Source organism: Silurus meridionalis, chromosome 6 (genome assembly GCF_014805685.1).
Source record: "Silurus meridionalis isolate SWU-2019-XX chromosome 6, ASM1480568v1, whole genome shotgun sequence".
Lineage (NCBI taxonomy): Eukaryota > Metazoa > Chordata > Actinopteri > Siluriformes > Siluridae > Silurus > Silurus meridionalis.
In genome coordinates, this window is record NC_060889.1 from 25,892,774 (window position 1) to 25,915,494 (window position 22,721).

General features: G+C 40.2%; 1 protein-coding gene across 1 annotated transcript in view; it reads right to left on the reverse strand.

Annotated features, from left to right (window-relative positions):
• Window positions 1–17,544, reverse strand: part of LOC124387331 (zinc finger protein 521) — a 152,796-nt gene extending 135,252 nt beyond the window's left edge. The window contains 3 exon segments of the mRNA XM_046851613.1: window positions 3,590–3,646; window positions 16,368–16,445; window positions 17,326–17,544. Of these exon segments, the coding sequence (XP_046707569.1) occupies window positions 3,590–3,646; window positions 16,368–16,407 (97 nt within the window). The 5' untranslated portion in view covers window positions 16,408–16,445; window positions 17,326–17,544.
• Between the last annotated feature and the right edge of the window lie 5,177 nt (window positions 17,545–22,721).

Here is a 22,721-nt window from a genome sequence, read left to right on the forward strand (position 1 = left end):
AAAAAAAAGGTTTTGGGCTTATGATCATTGTAATAGAAATCAGTGTTTGACTCATTGATATCGTTTTATTAATAGATTGTTGTGCTGAGAGTAACAGAGTCTTTACACACGAGTTGATTAGGCAAAAAGTGTTGTGATAAAAATGAAACATTATAGCTGTAATAAATAATAGTACTTTGGATACTTAAGTACATTTGTAGGCAAATACTTTTCTACTTTAACTCAAATACATGCTTTGTGTACTTCATCCACCACTGAATGGCGTCTTATTTAGGTTATTCTTATTAAGTTTTGAATCAGATTCAGCACACGCGATTTATTTCATTCGGTGTATAATTATCGGCTAAACAAATCGTGTTAGGGTCACGCAAGGCCCTGTAGGATGTCTGGCTCCAGATGATTGAGCTATTTCATGCGAAGGATTGAAAATAAATAGCGGGTTCAATGGCGATTTCCGTCTTGAGTGAGCGCCAGGTGTGTTACGGTATGCGGTTTCACCGTTCATAAAGCATCAAATGTATCAAGTAATCCTTTAAAAAAAAGAAAAAAAAAAAACAAAGGCTTGGAAAAGATGACCTTAACCCCAAAGAGAGAAAAAAAAAAGCCTCTTCTGTATTTAAAACAGATTGCTCTGTGTCATACTACATATGGATAACGTTAAAGCTTTTCTTTCTATAATGTGCGGGGCTCGAGAGAAGAAACTATCAAAGCGATCGAGATGAGAGCGGGACCCCCGCTTTCTACGGTTCGCGTCCTAGCTCTTGCAGGAAGGAGATATACTACGGGACGAAGAGCCGTGGCGCAGTCGCACAACAAAGGAAATGAATAATAGAGAGGCTGATTTCAGCAGAGCCCGGAGGAGTGAGCACCCCTTATATTCCCACCCTCGCTCATTCTTTCCTCCGGCAGCAGCGCACTGACCTCTTGCCTTCTCCATCTCTCACTCTTAGACCTTGCTAGCTAACACGGATACAAGTCGGTCCGCTCTGGTTTAGCCGAATCTGACATCCTATTTTACAGAATATCTCAAAGCTGGTTGGAGTCAGGGTAGAAAGAGAATGAGGGAGCACAAAAAGAAAAGAAAAAGAAAAGAAAAAGGGAGGAGTGGTGGTGGTGGTGGTGGGTAGGGATGGAGAAGACACATGTGGTTATAATTACAGCCAGACAGCACAGCACTCCAGCCAAGCTCTGGATCTTAAACATGCCTGACTTCGGAAAAAAAAAAAAAAAAACAGATGGAAAAAAAAGAGAAAGTCTCATTAAATCCCTGATGCTACATTGTTCCTGAGTCTCATGCTAGCAAGCGTGGAACGTGTTTCCAGAACGGTTTCTTTTGTGACTAATTTTGCTTTTCTTCTGGGCACGTGTCAAGCATCGACGTGAGGCTTTTCGGCTCTTTTTCCTTTTTCTGCTGCTTTTTTTCTCTCAAATGTGCACAAAGGCCACGGAGGTACCTGGAGGCCAATTTATGAACTTCTCCTTACCACCAGGAGACTGAGCTATGTGTCTAAAGGAACCTTTCTTTCACCCCACAGAAGTACCAAACTTTTTTTTCATTAGAAAATTGAAACTGTGCTTTTTCTTCTTCTTTTTTTTTCTTTTCTTAATGGCTTCTACACCAGTAACAAAGCTTTCTTCTCAAGATTGGTGCCATATGGGGTTATTACTGATTTTGTTATTCTAAATATTAAAAAAGGACAGGAAAGTGTTCGGGGGTGGAGTTAAACAAGGCCACGTTTTAATATTGTAGAAGCAGTTCCTGAAAGCATACTGGAAATTTAAATTCAGAAACAAAAATTCCTAAAATCCCTCCAATAAAACAAACCAGCTCACCAAAGCTCGGATTCCTGTTCTCTCTGGACAATACGCCTTTATTAGAACATGTGTAAACTGGCACTGCGATGTGATACGATGCGACTCGAGGCTTGGTATCCAACCGATTAGCAATTACTGTGTTATAATTAAGCCGCATGGTGATTTCTGACAAGCAAAAACCTACTGGTGTTTATTCCTCTAAACAGCAAAATCATTGCGATTTACTAACATCCAGGAAGAACGACTAGCATGACTAGCAAGCTAACTGCTCATATACAGCAAATTAAAGACCTGTACATGTTGGGAACTTGTTTTTGAGTAGTTTAGCTCTCATATTGTTTGGAATATATTTTCTTCGTAGGTTTGCTAACAACACAGAAAATGTTGCTAGTTTGGTGTTGCTTAATGCATGCTAGCTAGTCTAATTCTCCTAAGTTTATTGCTAGCATCTGATCCTTACAATGCAAGCAGCAATAAGATGCTACAATGCCTATGAACAGTTTTACAATCAAGTCTTCATTAGTAAAAAAACGGACAACTTCTAGATGGAACTATAATTAATGGACATTCAGTGTCCTTTTGAATGTCTGGTAAGGTTTGTCCTCATACCATCTTGTCCCTGCTACCATCACTCTTGGCTTGCTCATTAGGGGAGGTAGAAGCTTAGTGGTTAAGGCATTGGACTTTGGATATAAAGGTAATGAATTCAAATCCCAGCCACACCAAGCTTCCACTCCTGGGCCCCTGAGCAAGGCCCTTAACCTCATAGATGCTCAGTTGTATGAAGGAGACAAATGAAAGTCACTCTGGATAAATGCTGTAAATGGAAAATGAAGGGGCTAAAACTAATTGGGGCAAATGTTTGACTTTATAATATATTTTTTTTATAATGTTTTTGTGACATTGTTAAAAGCCCTATACAAGTCGAATGAAATATAATTGAAATCAGCATAATTTCGAATGAGATTTGAGAAGTGGTGAGATGCTGATTTGAATGTCTTCTCGGTTTCAAGTTGTGTTTTGCAAATATTCAAATCGCAAAAAAAACTAAAAACCTTTTACTCCATTTTTCCACTCCGCCTCTGTGTGTTTCTGTGTCAAAGACCTGAAGTGGCCGTTTTTCAGCCAGTGGAAAAACAAAGGTTTTTATTTTTATTTTTTTGCTCGATGCCTATGCCAGGCTTTGAGAAAGGGCCGGTGGTCCCTGGTGCCTGCTGGGCGAAGTCATCCATATCAGGTTTAAAATAACCACACATGAGACCTAACCTTTACACGAGACAAATGAAAGAAGAGCCGGCCTCGGCACACGTCAGGAGCAGGCCTCGTTCATAGGCGGGCACAGGCTGAACATGTGACCTGGATTAAAGCTCACTGCCTGGAGGCCAACGGTGAATGTCACATGAGGTGACAGAAAGCATTCATCTGCTAAAATGCTGACACTGCAGCATCGGGGCGAGTGGAGAGAGTCGCATAGGCTGACATGCACCACTACCCACCATCATCTTCTACAGGCGACGGAGCATGCGAGTTAGCAAAAAGAGAGATTATGCAAACAGGTGTATGGCTTGGATTGGTTTTGCTAGCAAATCGGCGAATTGCTGCGGTCTTTGATTATTTACCCAGGAACAATGCATGCCCAAGTGTTTTACTCCTGGTCAATAGTTTTTTAAAGCTAATGAACAAACTCATAGCAACAGTTTGAAAGAGACAAAAAGAACAACCAAAAAACATATATATGAAGGCATGACAAATTAAAAGCAAAATGAAATATTACCGCTTTGAATGGCAGCCTGCCCAGGAGTGTGCTGTTCCTCCGTCACATTGTCTTCTACTGCCATGGAGGAAAGAGAGGGAGAGAAAGAAAAACACAGAATAAATTAGTCACCAAACACGCAAGCCCAGAAATCCTTGGCTAAACAATCTCAACCTAATCTTCTGGAATCTCTTAAGCACAGCTTCAGCATGTTGTTGTGGGCTTTTTTGTTGCATTGATATGCAGTCTGAGCTTTCTTTCTTTCTTTTCGTTAATGCGACTTTCTCTGTTTAGTTCGTCCGGCTCGTTCATATGCAGGCAGCTTTTGCAGAGAGGCCCGCAGCCACCCACATAAATCACTTATTGAGTTGAGTAATAACACGATGAATAATAAAAAATCCCCCCAAACAAAGATCTGGCCACACGGCGTGGCCTGCTGTCCGATACATGAATAACTCATTGGGTTTGTCTCACAAAAAAGCACTAACATTCTAATCATGATTCACCTCGATGCTGCAAAGAACTACAAGGAGCTGTGTATGCTTTAAGAAAGAAGGAAAGGGAAAAAAAACACATAGGTTGTCTGAGGTAACACTGCGCATCCTGTCTGTTTGGAGCCTCGTCACCTGCAGCACTTTTGCCTCCTGTCTTTCCATTAACCGAGCCATGTCTGTGCATCTTAATGATTCTCGGCAACTGCCTCGAGAAGCTACGGCGGTCCACAAATGAACCCCCCTGCTTGTCGGCTATTTAGACAAATTCATTACACGGCAATCGAGCGCTCTTTGACGAGTGTACGGGGCGCCCGGTCGAGGTTGCTCGCTGTAAAACTGTTTCATTAGAGGCTCCTTGCTTCACCAGCTAAAACTGGAAGCGCTCCTTGTCTGTATGTCAGGTGCGGCGAGCTAAATGGATTTTAGCAGCAGGATGAGAACAAAAGACTCCCACCTGCTCCATGGAAAATGAGGGTCTCCGGGAGGAGGCCTGCACTCCTCGCCACTCCTCTCCTGCCGTTGGAAAGCCGGCCTCCATTATGCCTCGTACCCCATCTACCCTTTCATTTCCCGAGCGCGGCGAGTGGGATTTGTGACAAGGGCCCTGCTGGGGGCCACCGGTCGAGCAGGAGGCCCGTCTTGAACAGAGCCTTTTAAAAAGTCCTCCATTTGACATAATTAAGTCAGAGGCTAGTGGCGCTGGAGTAGGTGGGCTGCGCAGGGAAAAAAAAAAAAAACGACAGGGCAGCGGCAGGCAAGCTGCGTCAAACTCGCTTTTTCCTCCGAAAAGCTCGACGGGATCTTAAGTCAAAGCTTGCTGAGGAGAGCAATCAAAATTCTGACTGGTCGGATCATTACAGTTTTTTTTTCTGCCATGTTAGTGCCAGGCAGACTACCGCTATTCAAAGAAGTCTCGGTTAAGTGACGCCAACTTTTTCACACGGCAAAAGTTGGTAAATCCTTCTTACGCTATTTCACAACAACATGCTAAATGCACCGCCGGGTCTCAGGGAACCTCAGGGGGGCTGTGAAGCATAATCAGGTGGGGGCAAAGTGTGTTTTTACCTTTTTACTGTGACAATCAGAACCCGTCATAGGTCAAGGCTTTTTCATATATGATTTGAATTCGATTAATATTCATGAAGTGGCTCTATGGATTTAATTAATGGTCAAAAATCATTGTATGCATTTATATAACGAGGCAAATGTTCAATATTTATTATAGGCATTTATGTAAATAATTCACCTGAATGTTTCTCGTTGAACTAGAGACTAGCTGCATGCAATACTGAGACAATATTTTTGTATTTTGTTCTAAATCTCTCCCCAATTAGTGACATCATGGTTCATTAAGGCTCTAGCGAAAGGTTTACACGTGACAAAAGCCTGTTTATCTGGTCCCATGACTCGGGTTGAATCTAAATCTCAGTAAAAGAAAAGTAGGAACGCTAAAACAGGGCCTACTGTGCTCTGTCAATGGAAAGCTCCAGAATAAAACACTCCACGACGGCAACAAATCACTAAAATATTACTGTACACATTTGACTAACGAGCCTAATATTTGCCTACATGGAGACATTCAGAAGGGGGTCGGGGAGATTTATTTTACAGATAAAAGGGGTCCCTGTGGGCAAAAAGTTTGAGAAGCTCTTCTCTACACAGTGTGTGATATTTTGTAATTGGTCATCATTTCTATAGAAAAGCAGGAAACCAGTCACAAGCAAAGTTATGACACAAATTGAGACCGGCTTGATGTCCAAATATCCCAACCTGGAAGAAAAAACAAAACAAACCCAGACGCACAGCTTGCGCACGTTCACGTGAGCTAAATGAATTTCCGTGGCGCGATGGAGATGGGCGCACGCAGGAGCATTTTCAATCCGGACAGGAGGGGGCTTCTTAATAAATCCCCCACAGCCAAATGGGAGATGGGAGTACGGGGAGTTCATAGTTTTGTTTTGATTACCATCCCTGTTGGTGAGAACCGGGGAGTTCAGGCAGAAAATTCCTTTTAATGACACGATCAGAACTTTTGCATTACGACGGCAGAACAGTCATTTGTCACCACGGCGCTCTCATTAAAAAAGTTTTTGTCGGTTTTTTTGCACGTATTCGGTAGGTTTTTAGGGGCCGTGTTTTGTTTTTTTTTTTTTTTTTTTATATACAGCACATAAATTCCTGCTCGGTTGGATGTCGTGATGGTTCATCCTGCTGGGGAAGTGATTAGCCATTAACAGTAGTGAAGATAAAGACTAACGCACAACCTGCCATACTGTCTCACGCCATCGATGGACACACGTGGAGTTATGAATATGAAACCCGAGGCAGAGGCGCAGCAGTGAGGAGAGAGAACGGTGCGTTTGAGAATAGAAAGTAAAGCGACATTGCAAACCGATGCGATAAATACAACGAATAAATGCAAAATATCTTTCTGGAGAATGTGCTGATGTGCTGTAAAATGACTAGGCGAGTTGTGATACAGTGAGCATATAGTGAGGACATTTGGTTAATGGTTTTTGTTGAATCGGAATTCTGGGGTAAAAATGAATGAAAAGGATTCTGTATCTTTAGTTTCAAATTGAGTTTTGCTTTTAAAAAAAAGAAAAGAAAGACGAAAGAACTGCGCTTATTACTTGTTAAATCGCTTAGTGAAATTAATTCCTCGCAAATCCCAGCGAAGTTATGAAGCTGATGTCAGAGCACAGGGTCAGCCAGTGCCCTTGGAGTATACAGAATTAAGGGCCTTGCTCAATGGCCAAAGAGTGGCAGCTTGGCAATACGGGGATTGAACCCCAACCTGCAAACCAGAGCCTTAACCACTGATTTACCACTTCCCAAATTCAAATAAGGGTATAAATCATATTGTGAATAATTTGTAGGAAGTATTTTAGTAAACAGAACAGTGTAGCCTACAATGTGTTGGTTCAGTGACTCTAGAACAAAGGAGCCCAAACTTTATATAAAGGTGCTTCATACTTGTACACTACAGCAGAGTAAAATTCTTGCTTTGCATATCCCAGTGATGTTAGGAAGCCGGGGTCAGGGTCAACCGTGATACAGTGTCTCTGGAGTACAGAGGGTTAAGGGCCTTGCTCAAGGGCCCCAAGAGTGGCAGCTTGGCGATACTGGGGCTTGAACCCCTGACATTCTGATCAGTAACCCAGAGACTCAACCTCTTAACCCCAGTGGTAATAATAATGTTGCATTATACCAAGTATTATATTTAAATTAAAGCTGCCATGGTTCCTCTCATTTATGATTTTAGTAAAACTTGTAGTACAATAAAAAAAAAAATCATTTAGAGTTATTTCATTTCTAAATATATCATTTATTTATTGTGCAATTGAGTTTAACGCCTGTTGCAGCTATACGGTGGCCTGAGGATATCAAGTTTGTGCTTGTTTTTTAAAAGTTTTTCAAAATGGGATTTTTTCCCCCCTTATTTCCTTTTTCCCATACATGGCATTATGAGCCAAATGAAAGTTTAGCATGAGCTAAATTTGGCTAATTAGTCCTAGTTTGGGCATCTCTTCTCTAGAACTATCTTCACATCTGGATCGGATTCTCAGATAAGTGTCAAATGTTGAATTGAAGCACAGAATCACAGGTTTTTCATTTAATTTCTCCTCTCTGCTTTGACTGAAAATTCAAAGATGACTAGACAGCAAAGTATGCATCTTTTCTCCACCTCTAAACTCTAAACAAATGTTGCTCATCAACGTGTATTGTTTCATCACATGACACACATTCAACAACAATCTGGCCAAACCTCTGTGCAACCTGGGTCATGACTCACTTACACGCACACACATCTGCATCCTCAGTGATTACTGGACATTTTTATTTTTATTTTTATTCAGTAGTCACTGCATGGATTCTTTTTTGTTGTACAGCGTTACACCGGTGATTTTCCAGCACCGCAGAAATGCATTGTTTCACATATGGTATATCACAAAAGTAAGAACACCCCTCACATTTTAGTATATCATCTCAAGGGCCAATACAATAAAAATGAAACTTATTATATATTATTATACTTGGAGTAAGTCAATGTGCAGCTTGTATAGCAGTACGGATTTACTGTCATCTAAAAATAACTAAAAATAGCTGGCAACAACTGTGAGTATACCCTAAGACGGGTTCCACTCGGAACAGACCTCACAAGGGTCCATCAAAGAAGTTTAGTGCATCAGGTGCAGAAGCTGAAAACAGGTATATGAGTGCTGCAGCATTGCTTTAGAGGTTTCAGAAGCAGAAGGTCTACTTGTCAGTGTTCAGACCATACGCTTTACACTGCAACAAGTCGGTTAACATGGCCGTCGTCCCAGAAGGAGCCTCTTTTGAAGCTGTCTCGCAAGAAAGCCAGCATACAGTTTGCTGAAGAAGACCTGTCCAATAGCATGAATTACTGGAACTATATCCTGTGGTCTGATGAGACTTGTTTAGATAAGCTTTGGCTCAGATGGTGTCCAGCATGTGTGGCGATGCCCTGGTGAGGAAAACCAAGGAAATTATGTCTTGCCTACAGTCAAGCATGGTGGTGGTAGTATTATTGTCTGGGGCTGCTTGAGTGCTGCTGATACTAAATAGCTTCGGTTCATTGAGGAAAACATGGATTCCAACATGTACTGTGACATTCTGAAGCAGAACATGATAAAACTGGGCCGAAAGGCTTTTGTCCAACATATTAATGACCCCAAACACCACGCCAAGAGGACAACTGCCTTTCTGAAGAAGCTGAAGGTGATTGAGTGGCCAAGTATGTCTCCAGACCTGAACTCTAATAAGCACCTGTCTGGCATCCTCAATCGGGAAGGATAGAAGTGCCATGTGTCTAACATCCAGCAGCTCAATGATGTCATTATCTGTACTGCTTTACATTAAATACTGTCGAATATATCCAAGGTTTATTTCTATAGTATTGTCCCTTGAAAACATATAAATAAATGGACGCTAAAATGTGAGGGGTGCACTCAATTTTCTGAGATACTGTATGTCTGATATAAAAAAAAATGCTGCCTCATCCATGATTCTGATATCTATGCATATATAAAACAAAGAAAAAGTAAAAGCATTATCACAGCACTCTTTGTTAATCAACTCGCCTGTCTGTATTTACTGCCTACTGAGACCTAAAACTGCATCTCATTTACGGAATAATTCACAAAATCTATTAAGTAACTCGTACAAATCATTTTGGTGGCTGTAAAAACATATCAGTGACTCTACTTTAATCCATTTATTTCTGGAAAAAAAAGACTGGAATTTGTAGTCTTCCTGACATGTTGCTTCTCAACTTGCACTTCTATGGCTTAGGGTTTTTAAGTGCTATATGAAGGTTAAACTAAAACTGTCTGTATTTACTGCCTACTGAGACATAAAACTTCTAAAAAGCATCAGATTTATGGAATAGTTAAAAAAAATCTACCAAGAAACATACAAATCATGCTTATTTTGGTAGATATAAATCATTTCAATTATTAAATTGGCAGTCTGTGATTTAAAAGATTTTAAAATTGAAAATAGCTCCTTCTATTAGTGGGGTTTTCTTTGGATCTCACACATAAAAGTTTTTTCCTCTATATTGATTGTTTATAGACACTGAATATGAGGAAAAGCCTTTTTTTTTTATATTTAACGCATTAAAATATATATCAGAGACTGTATATTTAATCCATTTATCAAAATACAATATTTGAAATTATATAAACTGTGAAAAATGACATCCAGTTGATTGATTTTTGATTCTGAGATGGTCAACATAGAATAATTCTTTATTAAAGTTCAGTTGCATATAAAAATAAAAACACTGAGCATCATTTACTCAAGCTATTAGGAAAGCTCCTGTTCTCCAAAGACCCTGGAAATGTTGGGAAACATTAGCTAATGCAAAGGTAACAACATCCTTATTTCTAATAGCTCAAAAGTCAGCTAGTCAAGTCAAGTCAAGTCAAGTTTATTTCTATAGCACTTTTCACAACAGACATTGTCTCAAAGCAGCTTTACAGAATTTAACAGTTAAGGTGAATGGTGTGTATTTATCCCTGATGAGCATCTATGGCGACTATGGCAAGGAAAAACTCCCTTAGATGTTATGAGGAAGAAACCTTGAGAGGAACCAGACTCAAAAGGGGAACTCATCCTCATTTGGGTAATAACATGCATGCTCATAACTCAATGAACCGAATGCTCTTTGCTAGCTGTTACAATACCATCTGCATTTAAAAAGACTGTAGCAATGTGTATTAGCTCAATAAAAATAAATCTGTATTATTCTGTGAAGAAGAGAAAGAAAGGGACCTCTGTTAAAACGGAGCTTTGCTAAGTTAGCATGCTAGCAAAAGAAAACTACATTCTGAGTGAAGCATTTTATATTCGGCGATTTAAAACTGTTTTATTCGGTGTGAGATGCAGGCAGGGGAAGATAAACATCACGAGATATTGTCGAATAACCGTTTTTATCCGCTTCATGTCTGATCATGTTTGAGTAAATCTAAATAAAAAGGGTCTGTTTTGAGTTTTCTTTCAAAATGACTAACTTCGGCAATCTCAGAACTGCCATCTTACAGCAAGTCATCATCAGAAAACGTCGCACCGGCCTTCACGTCTGAGAGACACAGCTGTTTTTTAAATAATAGGGCATGTTAGCGGAGCCGAACGGCGGGAAAATGGTGCTGTAGAACCAGACGACTGACCACGAGGAAAAAAAAAACCCTCATGAGGCGAATCACTACTCAATTTAGAGCAGGGCACGACGGGTCACGCTGCCTCAATTAAGACTCGGAGCTACGACGGCAAAAACGGGACATCCTCTCGAGTACCCACCGAATCCACACATCAGAAACCTGCGTGTGATTATGCACGTTATATTACATCGTAATTGGTCACCGGGAACAAAAGCTTTTTTTGGTTTTTCCTCATTAGCAGTGTTCGTATTTATGTCTTTTTTTTTTTGCTCCTGTCAAATTCTTCTTTGAATAAATGCGCTGATCATTAGGACGTTCTGCGCTACTGTAATAATACGCATTAGAACGCAGCATGACCTTCACGGTAAGCAATATTAAAGGTTATTATTTCATCGGACACAAACAAAGCCGGGGCGAACGAGCGATTTCATTATTAATTCATGCGGATCTCATTAGCAGCCGTAATAAAACCGACAAGATGATATTTTTACCGTATTTGTTAAGACGATCATTGTTAATTACGACGCTTCACACAGACACACACGCACTCCCAGCTGGACCAGTAAGAGATCTGAGAGGGAGGAAAAAAAAAAAAAAAACAAGGGTGGGAAAAAAAAAAAACGACAGCCACCTACAACGACAAAAAAGAAACTTAGAAAAAAAAAAAAACACAGAAAAATCGGCCAGCTCCCGAGACACTATGAACAACTTACAGAGGCGAGTGTCATGAGAAGTGACAGCTCTGCTAATGGGATTTTTTTTATGGTTCTCTGACAGTTTTCTTAATGACAATGACATTCTTTTTTTCTATCATTTTAAAGAATACTGATGGATGGCGTTATTACGCTCGTATATCCGGGGATACATACATCCGAATTCGAAAGCGTGCGAATGCAATGATGCGTGTTAAATATTAAACCATTTAAGGCTCAGCTTGTGTTGGGAATTGTGTTTATGAAAATCCAAAAATTTTATACTGAATTTGATCATTTGATCCAAAAAACAGCACTGAGCAGCAATCTGCCATGTTATATATTTATAAAATTTACATTTTTTTTTTTAAGTCCATATATAAAAACATTAAATGTTTAATAAGCTTCTTTTCTTACTTGAAAAAAACAAAAAAAATTGCTTGCTCATTGTCTTTTTGATAAAATCGCAGCTTGTCATTTCAACAGGAATTGCGATGCCTTCCCTAAGTCTTTCCTATAGAGGTAAACAAACTGTACTGTTACAATCGTCTAACACTGAAGACTCTTTCTATAAACTCCATACAGAAAACAAAGAGATTTTTCCTGTGAAGTATTTCAGCAAATGTACTTCGTTACCGTACTTTTTCTAATTGTTGGGCTACTTTCTAGTTCTGCTGAATATTCAAGCTATAAGCAACTTTTACTTGCTTCAACACCAACATTTATGCTTGGTTCCCAAACTTTTTTGCACCACGGACCAGATTAATGTCAGACAATATTTTCACAGACTGGGGGGGTGGGGTGGGGTGTGTGTGTGTGTGTGTGTGTGTGTGTGTGTGTGTTATAAATACAACAAAATAAAATGATACGAGCGGCATAAAAACTGATATTTTTTAAATATAATAATAAACGTGAATCCACTGTGTTGTTGTTTGTTCATTTTGCTCGCTTGGGGGTTTGAATTTAGCGGTAATGTATTATGTGTTAGCGGCCGGAGCAGCACCTTTAAGCAGGTAGAGGATGGAGGTAAGACATGTGACCGAGGCATCCTGACATGCATCAAGAGTGAGTCAGAGACATGTGGTGGAGAGAATCCGTAATTTTCCAAAATAAATCAGAATCAGATAATAAATAAAACGTAAATAAGTTATGAATTCTTTCTGTGCGGCCCGGTACCAATTGACCCACGGACCGGTGCTGGGCCACGGCCAGGGGGTTGGGGACCACTGGTGTATATGGTTAAAGCAGTGTTGAGGTGTACAGTTGGATTTGCATTTTAGGAAACAAACAAACAAAATGGTCCAAAATGACCTAGGTGCTTAAAGGGGTTAGTTCACCAAGAAGTGTAAGTAATAAGTGTAGATTTATTTTAGAAAATAAATGAATGCTGATCCATAAACAATCATAAATCAGCAATACTGTCATTTTAACTATAAAAATATACATTGCTTAAACTTCAATTATAATGACTATTAGGCAACATTTACAAAACTGATTTTTTAAATATGGGTCCCAGAAATGTAAAATATATATTATGGGGGTTTTTGAAGACCTGTAAATTCTGGACCTTCAGGCAATGTACCTGCACCACAGTGAAAATTCAGGTTGTTATCCGCATTAATGACCTTCATTGAAACTCACTTGTGGTTTTTTACGTATTATTTATTTATTTAAATTTGTATTTTATTTTATGATTAGATTATCTATAAAAAATGAAAAGTTTTATCTGCATATGATTCTTTACGCCTCGCTTCCTTTCGCGTGCGATTATTCATTATCATTTATTCACTCGAGTTTAGCGATTTATTTATTTTCACGTGATTTTTCTCCCAGTCCGATTTTTTCACCTGAAGCGTTCGTATTCGCACGTGGTTCTTCCGTAATTAATTTAGATTCCTATGTGATTCTCACAGGAATTTTCCCCCATATAATTTCCATATGACTTTCATGTGATTCCTTTATATTCCCATTGGATTTTCTCACAATTCAAATATTTGTCACCTGTGATGATTTTTATTCTTCACATGATCTGCATTCAACTCATTTCTTTTCTCATGTGATTCTCATACGATTGATTCATTTCCATGAATGACATTCGTCACATGATCGTTCGATCCTATCTCACACGCCGGGAATGTGACCATGTGATCGCGTCTAATTCACATGACGTCACGTGATTCCACTTGCGATTTTCCGCTCCGAAATGTCACGTTTCTGTTTAACTTTGCTGTGTCTGGGCATACTGATGTATAGAAGACACGTGCGTTTATGATACATTTCATGGCAACCCAAGTTCCAGCAGATAAATGGTGCAGAAAATGTATTTATGTATGCAGGATTCCCTGCCAATAAAACCCGAGCAGTCGGTCGTAGACGCACTGGTACACGAGTGATCACACAGACCACAGCTGTAAGAATCAGTAGAGTGAGATGGAGCGAAAGAGAAGAGATTGAGGAGGAATAGAACGAGCAACGTGGCAGGCGTCACGCATTCCAAAGCGACGCAGATGATCCGAGTTGGCGACAAAGCGCTGGAAAGAACGTAACGTCAGGAAGTGTGTATGTTTGAAAGGCAGGACTGAGTAAATGTCAGACGTTGAAATGTTTGCATACAAGCGGATGATGTATGGCCTCCGTCTGTGGCATTTATTCCCTCAAGCAATAACGCCATCGTCTCTGTCTCACACGCTATACTGAAGAAAAAAACGAGATGGCTTTGGAATTTCGACCGGGATCCACGTGTGAAGCTTCGGCGGGGGTCACGTTTCAGCTTGAACTTTCTTTCCATTATTTGATACTAACAGAGTTTTTTTTTTATTCCTGAACTTCCCATAATCCACCATTTTGAGTAAACCTATCAAAAACAACCGGTCATTCAGGCAATAATTCTAAGATACGAATTAATATAATAAAATATATTACGATCATCGTGTTGAGACCTCTGAAACCTTTGGTGGACCTACTCTCACCTACTCTCTCCACCAGCCCACCCCCCCATTTTAAAAACCAGTGGTCCAATCCATTACTTTAACCTGACTGGTTAACAAAATATACATCCAGAATCCAAATTCAAAACTTTAAAGAACCAGTAAAGAAAAAAAAAAGTTGACAAAAAAAAACATCTGGCGCACATATGGATGTCTCTTTGACAAATTACCTATAAAAGCCCTGAATCATGTGATTGCACAAAAAACCCCGTCCCGACAAACGTTCCCTTTTTACTTCATCGTGACTTTTGGAATAAAGTGAATAAAGTGTGCATCCTAAAAAATGCCAAAAAAACCCCGTACGAGATTCCTGTTTCGGCACCGTCTTGTGCCTGCCGCCCGTCGACACGTTTTGCGTAAAAACCCTGAGAGATGTGATCACGCTTGTATTTCTCGTCTCCCCGGGGCATTGATTATAAAATGGTGGCTGAAAAAAAAAAAAAGCACGCCGTGCAGACCGTGTCGTAATCCTTCCTGACGATGACTGCCGAGAACGGAAAAGGGGTGTCGAGGACAATGAATAAATAAACAAACAAACCAACAAATAAATAAGTGTTGGGTGGGGGGTGGTGGAGGGGTGAGCGGGGGCAGGCCGCACGCTGGGAATGTGAAATCGCGGACAATTATTTGCTGAGCGAAATACAAAGCCTGCCAGATGAACTGGAGCTTAGCCATGAATACCAGTGGCTACCCTCAAAGGCTACAGAGGGGGGAAAAGTCTGCATTCGATTGTGTGTGTGTGCGTGTGTGTGTGTGCGTGTGCGTGTGTGTGGAAGATTAAGTCTTTCTTGTCTTGTTTGCAAACATGTGATTAGGCTTGATTAAGAACCAAGTCCTTAAAGCTGGGGTTCGCATCTAGATAGGTTAAAAAGGCAAAACAACAACAGCCATGTCTTTCCAGGTTTCCAGTAACACAGACATACCACACCACTCTGTCAACATGTGTTTGGGAGACCCCCTCGATTCAGACTGACTAGTGATCAATCAGGCATGAGCCAAAGCGACTCACACATTCGCGCACACACTCACACACACTTCCGTTTATTTCCACTCGAGTGATGCCTCCTGGAAAAACTCACAAACCCCAAAAACTTTCCTTCACAGCTTTCATGACTCTCCATCACCTCACACACCTGATCCAACTCCTTCAGACAGCAAACCACCAAACTGCACCCCTGATCCAATCCCAACACACGTTCTATCGCGTTCGAAAAAATAACAATCTTATCTCGAAACGTCACGCGACCCGATCTGACGCGCCGAACCCGAGGGTCACGTTACGCCTTTTGGATCCCACTCAACCTCCAAATGAAGTTGTATGTGATATGCAATGGCATGGAATTTCAAGTCTGCATTCTGGGACCTCCTCCAAATCTCGTGCTGAGGTTTATTTCTAAAGAGTTTGTGATTAACAACTAAAAAAAACAAACAAACAAACAAACAAAAAGAGCCTGCAAACAAAACACATTGTACAACATCCCTCATTAGATAGCAGTGGCACGCGCTCAATGGGGATGAAAGGGGGGGGGGGTTAAGCAGTACAGTGTTATTTACAGTGTTAGAAATTGCAATGGATGAGAGAGAGAGAGAGAGAGAGAGAGAGAGAGAGAGAGAGCGCAATTACCAGAAATAAATAAATAAAATAAATAAATAATAGCAGGAAGATGTGTGAAGACCAAACAAAAAAAACAAACAAACAAACAAAAAAGTTACAAACTCCTGCAGGCACTCCAGGGTGGTTTTATTGGTGTAAAATGATGCAACACGCAAAGGCTTTTACGCAACGCGCGTCGCCTCGGACCCGAACACCAAAAGCGCGTCGGTGCGCTCCCGGTACCCCGCATGCGTCCAGGCGCAGGAGAAGGAGTCAAAAACCAGGGCTCGGTGTCCGCGTTGGGGGGCAAAATGGGAAAAACAGGGGGGAAAAAAACGTGACTTACCTCTGAGGGATCTTGGCTTGGCTTGCTTGCGGCGCGACATCCTACAGAGAAGCGGCTCGGAGCAGAAGAAGCTGATCGCTGGAGAGATTTGTATTTCTTTTAGCGCAAGAACATCGCGGAGAACCGGCTCGCAAAACGCGCTGCTGGCTTTTCGTTTGTTTGTTTGTTTGTTTCTACACTTGTTTATTTGTTTGGTTTTTGGATTTGTTTATTTGTTTGCTTCGTTCGTTTAGAAAAAAAAGAGATCCGACGTGCGCAGCCTATTTCAGCGTCGGGAGGGGAGAAGAGCAAAAAGAGAGAAAGAGAGAGGGAAAAAGTGCGTGGAAATCCTCCGTCGTGCACGCGTCCATGTCCTTCCTTCCTTCATTCAATCCTTCCCTCCTTCCTTCCTTCCTTCCACCCTTCCTTCCTTTCTCGTTCTCGTTCTCCCGATACGCGCAGATTCCCCGACACACGGCGCACTGATTGACGCACGGAGTTGTAGCTTTTTACGCGTGGATTCTTGGCACACAACGCGCGCAAAAAAAAAAAAAAAAAGGAAGAAAGAAAAGAAAGGGGGGAAAACAGACACGCACCAGATAGTGCAAAAGAAACGCGTGCTGAAAAGAAAAAAAATATATATTTTTTTTTTTTTAAATGCAATTAAACAATGATCCCTTTCTTTACATTCAAAGTGAAAGTGCCAAACTCTTTCTTTTTTAAACCCTCCCTTCTTTTTTTCTTTCCTATCAATAATCTATGTGTAGAAATGATTTAGAGCTATGAGTCAGGGTTTAGGGATTGAAAAAAAAAAGTCTAATTGCTTTTTTTTTGCTAATAATAAAAAAAATGAGCAGAGGAGCAAAAAAGGCAGATAGATAGATGGAGAGAAAAGGAAAAGAGAGAGAGAAAGAGGGAGAGAGAGAGAGGGAGAGAGAGAGGAGAGAGGAAGAAGACTGCGCGCTCGCTCGTCACCAACCTGCGAGGTGTCGGACTGCGCCGCCGCTCCGGTAGTCCGGTACATCATAATGGAAAATGGAAGCGAGGCCCCCAAAGCCATGAGGACCGCTCCAGAGGGGGCCCGAGCCCACAGGGACGCGCGCGCTGCGTAATCACGGAGGAAATCATTGTCGGCCTGCCTGCCTGCCTCGCGCACACACACACACACACACACACACACACACACATACACACACACACACAGAAACACACACACACACACACACACACACACACACACACACACACAGGGTATGATTAAAATCCGAGGGGCGGCAGCAAAACGCGGACACGCGCATTCCAGGATCAGGATTCTGTGATACGCACGGGTTGCCAGATCTAGTCTTTTTTTTTTTGACATCACAGGGTGATTTTTTGGATCCGCCCAGAATCCGAATCAGTACCAGAATCAGCTTTATTGCCAAGCATCATGATTTGCATGTATATAAAATTGCTGTAAAAATATAAAAAGAAACTGAAAATCTAATAATAATGTGTAATTAATAAAAATCAGTAACAGGAGCGTGAGCCATTATTATCTATCTTATTTATTTATAGTATATTATGATTTTCTATTATTATTGTTATAAATACATAAATACTATTATTAATTATAACTATTTTAATTAATTTTCTATTCTACTCCCCCTTATAATAATCATAATCATTATAATTATAATTATTATTATTATTGTTGTTATTATTATTATAAATAATATTAAAGTAGTAAAGAATAAAGGATAAAATAACTTTTTCATATTTTTTTTAAATGTCAAAAGTGGATACATATTGTTGAAAATAAAAAATTGAAAAAAGAGAAAAAGAGAATGAGATGGGAAGAACATGTGAAAACCTTGGAGCTGTAAGGTACCAAATAAACCCAAATTTATTATAAAACCCAAACCCTATTATAAACCCAAATAAAAATAGTTTATTTGTAGGAAAATCTATATCAATGTGACGTAAAACCAGCAACAATGCAGAAAAACATATGATCTGGCAACCCTCCACCTTCCATTCAGTGAAGTCTGTAGCTTTCAGCAGATGGATTGGTCCCCCTTCTGGCAGGAAAAGCACTGCTTAGAGGCAGTTTATTCCAAAAGCAGACCTTAAACTTTATTTAAAATCCTAATATGAAAAAAAAGAAAGGACAGAAAAATGGGAACTCATATGTACATGTTGGAATTTCAGTTTTCAACTGCTGTTTATTTTATAGTTCAGATCATCAGATTAGGAGCTAAAGAACTGCACACGAGTTGGATAGACACGTCAGATTTTATTCCTGGAGTTAGAGGAGCATTTGTATCATCAGGATGTGTTTTAAACATTGTCAATTTCACATCCAGACTGAATAACATGTCCAGCTTTTAAATTTACGTCTTTTCTACATTGTGCATCATCTTATACCGTCCTCCTATTGTTGGATTTTACACAAGCATCAGCACAGAGTTTCGAAACAGAACCTTCTGATATGACGTCATCATTGATCGTCTTTGTTCGCCATTATGATGTTGTACTATGTTATCTACACAAACGTTTGTGGACACCTAGGAATAATATTGATTTGTGCTTTTTGAACATCCCGTTCCACATTTATTCCCCGTTTGCTGTTATAGTAAGTGCCACTCTTCTGGGAAGATGTTCCACTAGATTTTGTAGTGCAGATTCTGATCATTCAGAACACAAGGGTGTTAGTAAAGTCAGGTAGTGATGTAGGCTCACATTCATCACAAAGGTGTAGGAGATCTTCCACTCCAACACGTGCAAAGCAAATCTTCATGGATCTGGCTTTGTGCGCTGGGTATTGTCATGCTGGAACAGAGTAGGTTTGTCCATATAGTGACCATGATCGATTTGCAACCTGGAAGCAGCTACAAGACAAATCCTATAATGTTCTAACAGCATTTTAGTGCTCAATCTTCTCTACATTCACACAAGCTCACAATTCCTGACTAAACCAGCAAACACCTTTTCAAGTGTGAACTCCTGGCTACTTGTGGTGTTTTGGAGACTTTCTAATGCCCTATCCCTTTAGGGAAGGTCTGTCCCTTCAGGATTTTCTTAGTAGAAGCACAAGCTCATCTCACCTGTCCAGGCTTTGCACCCCACCTATGTGAAAATGAGACCCAGAAAGGACGTCCTGCAGTGGGGCTCACACTCTAAGCTCTCACCCCTGAGGACCGTTAGATCACTCTGTCCTCACCCTCACCTCAGAGCTTATTACAACACGGCTGCAAGCAAACCTGAGACACAGCGAATCACCGAGCGTCCTCTTGTCCCGTGTTACACGAGAGTTGGGATTCGGTTACATTTATACTTATGTATAAACATTTATACTCATTTAATTACTATTTATATTTATGCCAATTGAGCAGTTGAGGGTTGAGGGCCTTGCTCAAGGGCCCAGCAGTGGTAGCTTGGTGGTGCTGGGATTTGTGACCTTCTGATCCAAAGTAGAGTACGGTTGGATTGGTAAAGTGAGACAGGTGTGATTGAGATGGTTTGGTCATGTGCAGAGGAGGAACATGGGTATATCAGTAGAAGAATGCTGAGGAGGGAAGACTGCCAAGGTGGAGGTTTAGGGATAGATATGCAGGTGGTTAGTTTGAAAGTGTCGGATGTAGAGGACAGAGTGATATGCAAGAAGAAGGAGAAGTTTTGTTGGACACATTTTTAGTAGCTTTTCCACTCAATCTAATAGATCGGTAGTCCCCAACCCCCGGGGGTCAATTGGCACCGGGCCGCACAGAAAGAATACATAATTTACATTATTTCTGTTTTCTTTATTATCTGATTCTGAATGGTTTTATTTTGGAAAATGACCGGATTCTCTCCTCCACATCTGTCTATGACTCACTCTTGATGCATGTCATGATGCCTCGGTCACATGTCTTACCTCCATCCGCTACCTTCTTAAAGGTGCTGCTCCGGCCGCTAACACATAATACATTACCGCTAAACTCAAACCCCCAAGCGAGCAAAATGAACAAACAACAACACAGTGGATTCACGTTCATTATTATATTTATAAAATACCGTTTTTTATGCCGGTCATATCATTTTATTTTGTTGTATTTATCCGCCACACCTTAAAGGCCGGTCCGTGAAAATATTGTCCGACATTAAACCGGTCCGTGGTGCAAAAAAGGTTGGGGACCGCTGTATTAGATTATTGCTGTCTATAACAGCAACCTAGAGTTTTCATTAAGGAGATGTTGATTGAAGAGATTTCGAAGGAGTCTCCATTGACAGCGCTTTAGAGGTAAAGCTGTAAGTTTGTCAACATTGGATATTGTAAGCTGTAAGCATGTCAGCATTGTGCAGCACAGTGTCTCTATAATATCAGCGCATGAACACTGTCTCGTATTCCTGTATATATACATACATAATTTTTATACTTATACTTTCTACTTTGTGATACATTTATACTTTATCTTCCTTTTTACTTCTTTATATTCTATTCCTATTTGCATGTTGGACAGTCATTAAAAGCATTTCACTGCATGTTGTATTCCTTATGAATGTGTATGTGTGTTTAATCAAATAAAATGTGGTTTGATTAAATACATGAATTCCCCGCTTTACCGCGGTTTGAATCTGGCGCCCCCTATGGATTATCGCGGAATTGCTTTTGAAACAATGAACTAATTCAATTGGCTGATTTTCCCGGGCTCTCGTGGATAGCAGGATAGACCAAAAAACTTACAGGGAATTGTTTTTATGGAGTTTTATGTTGTAATAATACAATTTATAAATATAAATATGATTATTATTTATTAATCGAAGTAAAATGTTAATACAGTACAGTACTGTATACATAAATTGCAGTTTTTGGGGTGGCGTCCGTTTATTGGGAGGTTTTGGAATGTAACCACCGGGATAAACGGGGGATTACTGTACATTTACATTTGGCAGATGCCGCATTATACAATTAAGCAGTTGAGGGTTAAGAGCCTTACTTAAGAGCCCAGGAGCGGGAGTTAGATGATTCTACTTTCTGATTAAAAGTCCAACGTCCTAAGCACTGAGCCCCCTACTTTACAAGATGATGAACCTGAGGCGAAATCTTTGTACAATCCAAGTCTGTGGTACACATGATATTTGTTGAATGCCAGCATATTGTTTTCTTTGTAATTTTAGTGGACCGTAAATCCGCCATTTTTTGTTTGTTTATGAACGTCAAGAGAAATTGGAACAGAAAGAAGTAAAAGATCAACTGGCTCTACTACATAATAGTATCTGTAATATAGTACAGTACATATAAATGGATACAAAAACGAATATATAGTCATTGCGGGTAAATTGGTATCGTTCAGAAGGACGAAAACATAAATCTGTTATATATATTAATTTGTATTCAATATTTTTTATATCAGTTTAACATCATTTTAAATGTGGATAAACGATGTATTTGTGTGCCATGAATAAAATCTGAAATTATCGCATAGTTATGATTGCATAAAACGAGCATTTAATACAATAATCGCAATACCGTACACTAATTACAACCATCTTTCTCTTTTCTCTTTTTTTTTTTTTTTAAATGATATATCATTCCATTATATTTTGTCACCTGTCATCTTAGTTTACTTCAATACTTTCTTTTTTTTTTTTTTTTTTAATGTGTGGAAAATTACCACTTCGTATTGCCTTCGGGGCATTTCCTTTAAAAAAGACAGCTTATCTGGGAAGTTATGACCTACATTGTTGTCAGGGTTTTTCACTTTATTGAATATCATTTCACACCTATTTTCATAAGACCCTTAAAACTTGACAGGCCGCTCTCGCACCTCGGAAAAATGAATTCCCCACCCGCCGGGGGTGACAGAAGAAAAGAGAAAGGGAGGAATATCAGAAAAAGAAGAAGGAGAAAAAGAAAAAAAAAGAGTAAAGATTGACATGATTTGGTTTATTGCGGTATTCAAAGCGTTTGTGGGATGTAAACATCTATTTGTAGGTCTGCAGCGCTCTGTCGGGAGGTCTCGCCTGTCTTCTACTTCAGTGCGAGCTGAGCCTCTGCTCCCAGCATGCTGTCAAGTGAGTTTCTCCCCCCAAAAAATCCGAGGCACCTCGGTTTATACGCCTATGCGCCCGTGTGCCCCGGGCCTCGGTGGCAGCCCGCATCACACACACACACACGTGCAAACAAACAAAAAGCGCTCCCTGAGTCCTTATGGGCTTTTTGTAGCTTTCATTAGCTACACAATGAAGAATCGGTGGATGAATTATACAAAGCGAGGAGAACATTCCTCTATGCAAATCTTCCAAACGAGCCCTGAAGTGAGGTAATTGCTTGATGTGTTGCCCTTTTTGTTTCGTGCTTGTGAAGATACAGTACACTGATTTCCATCAGGACACGCACAAAGAATCCGATAA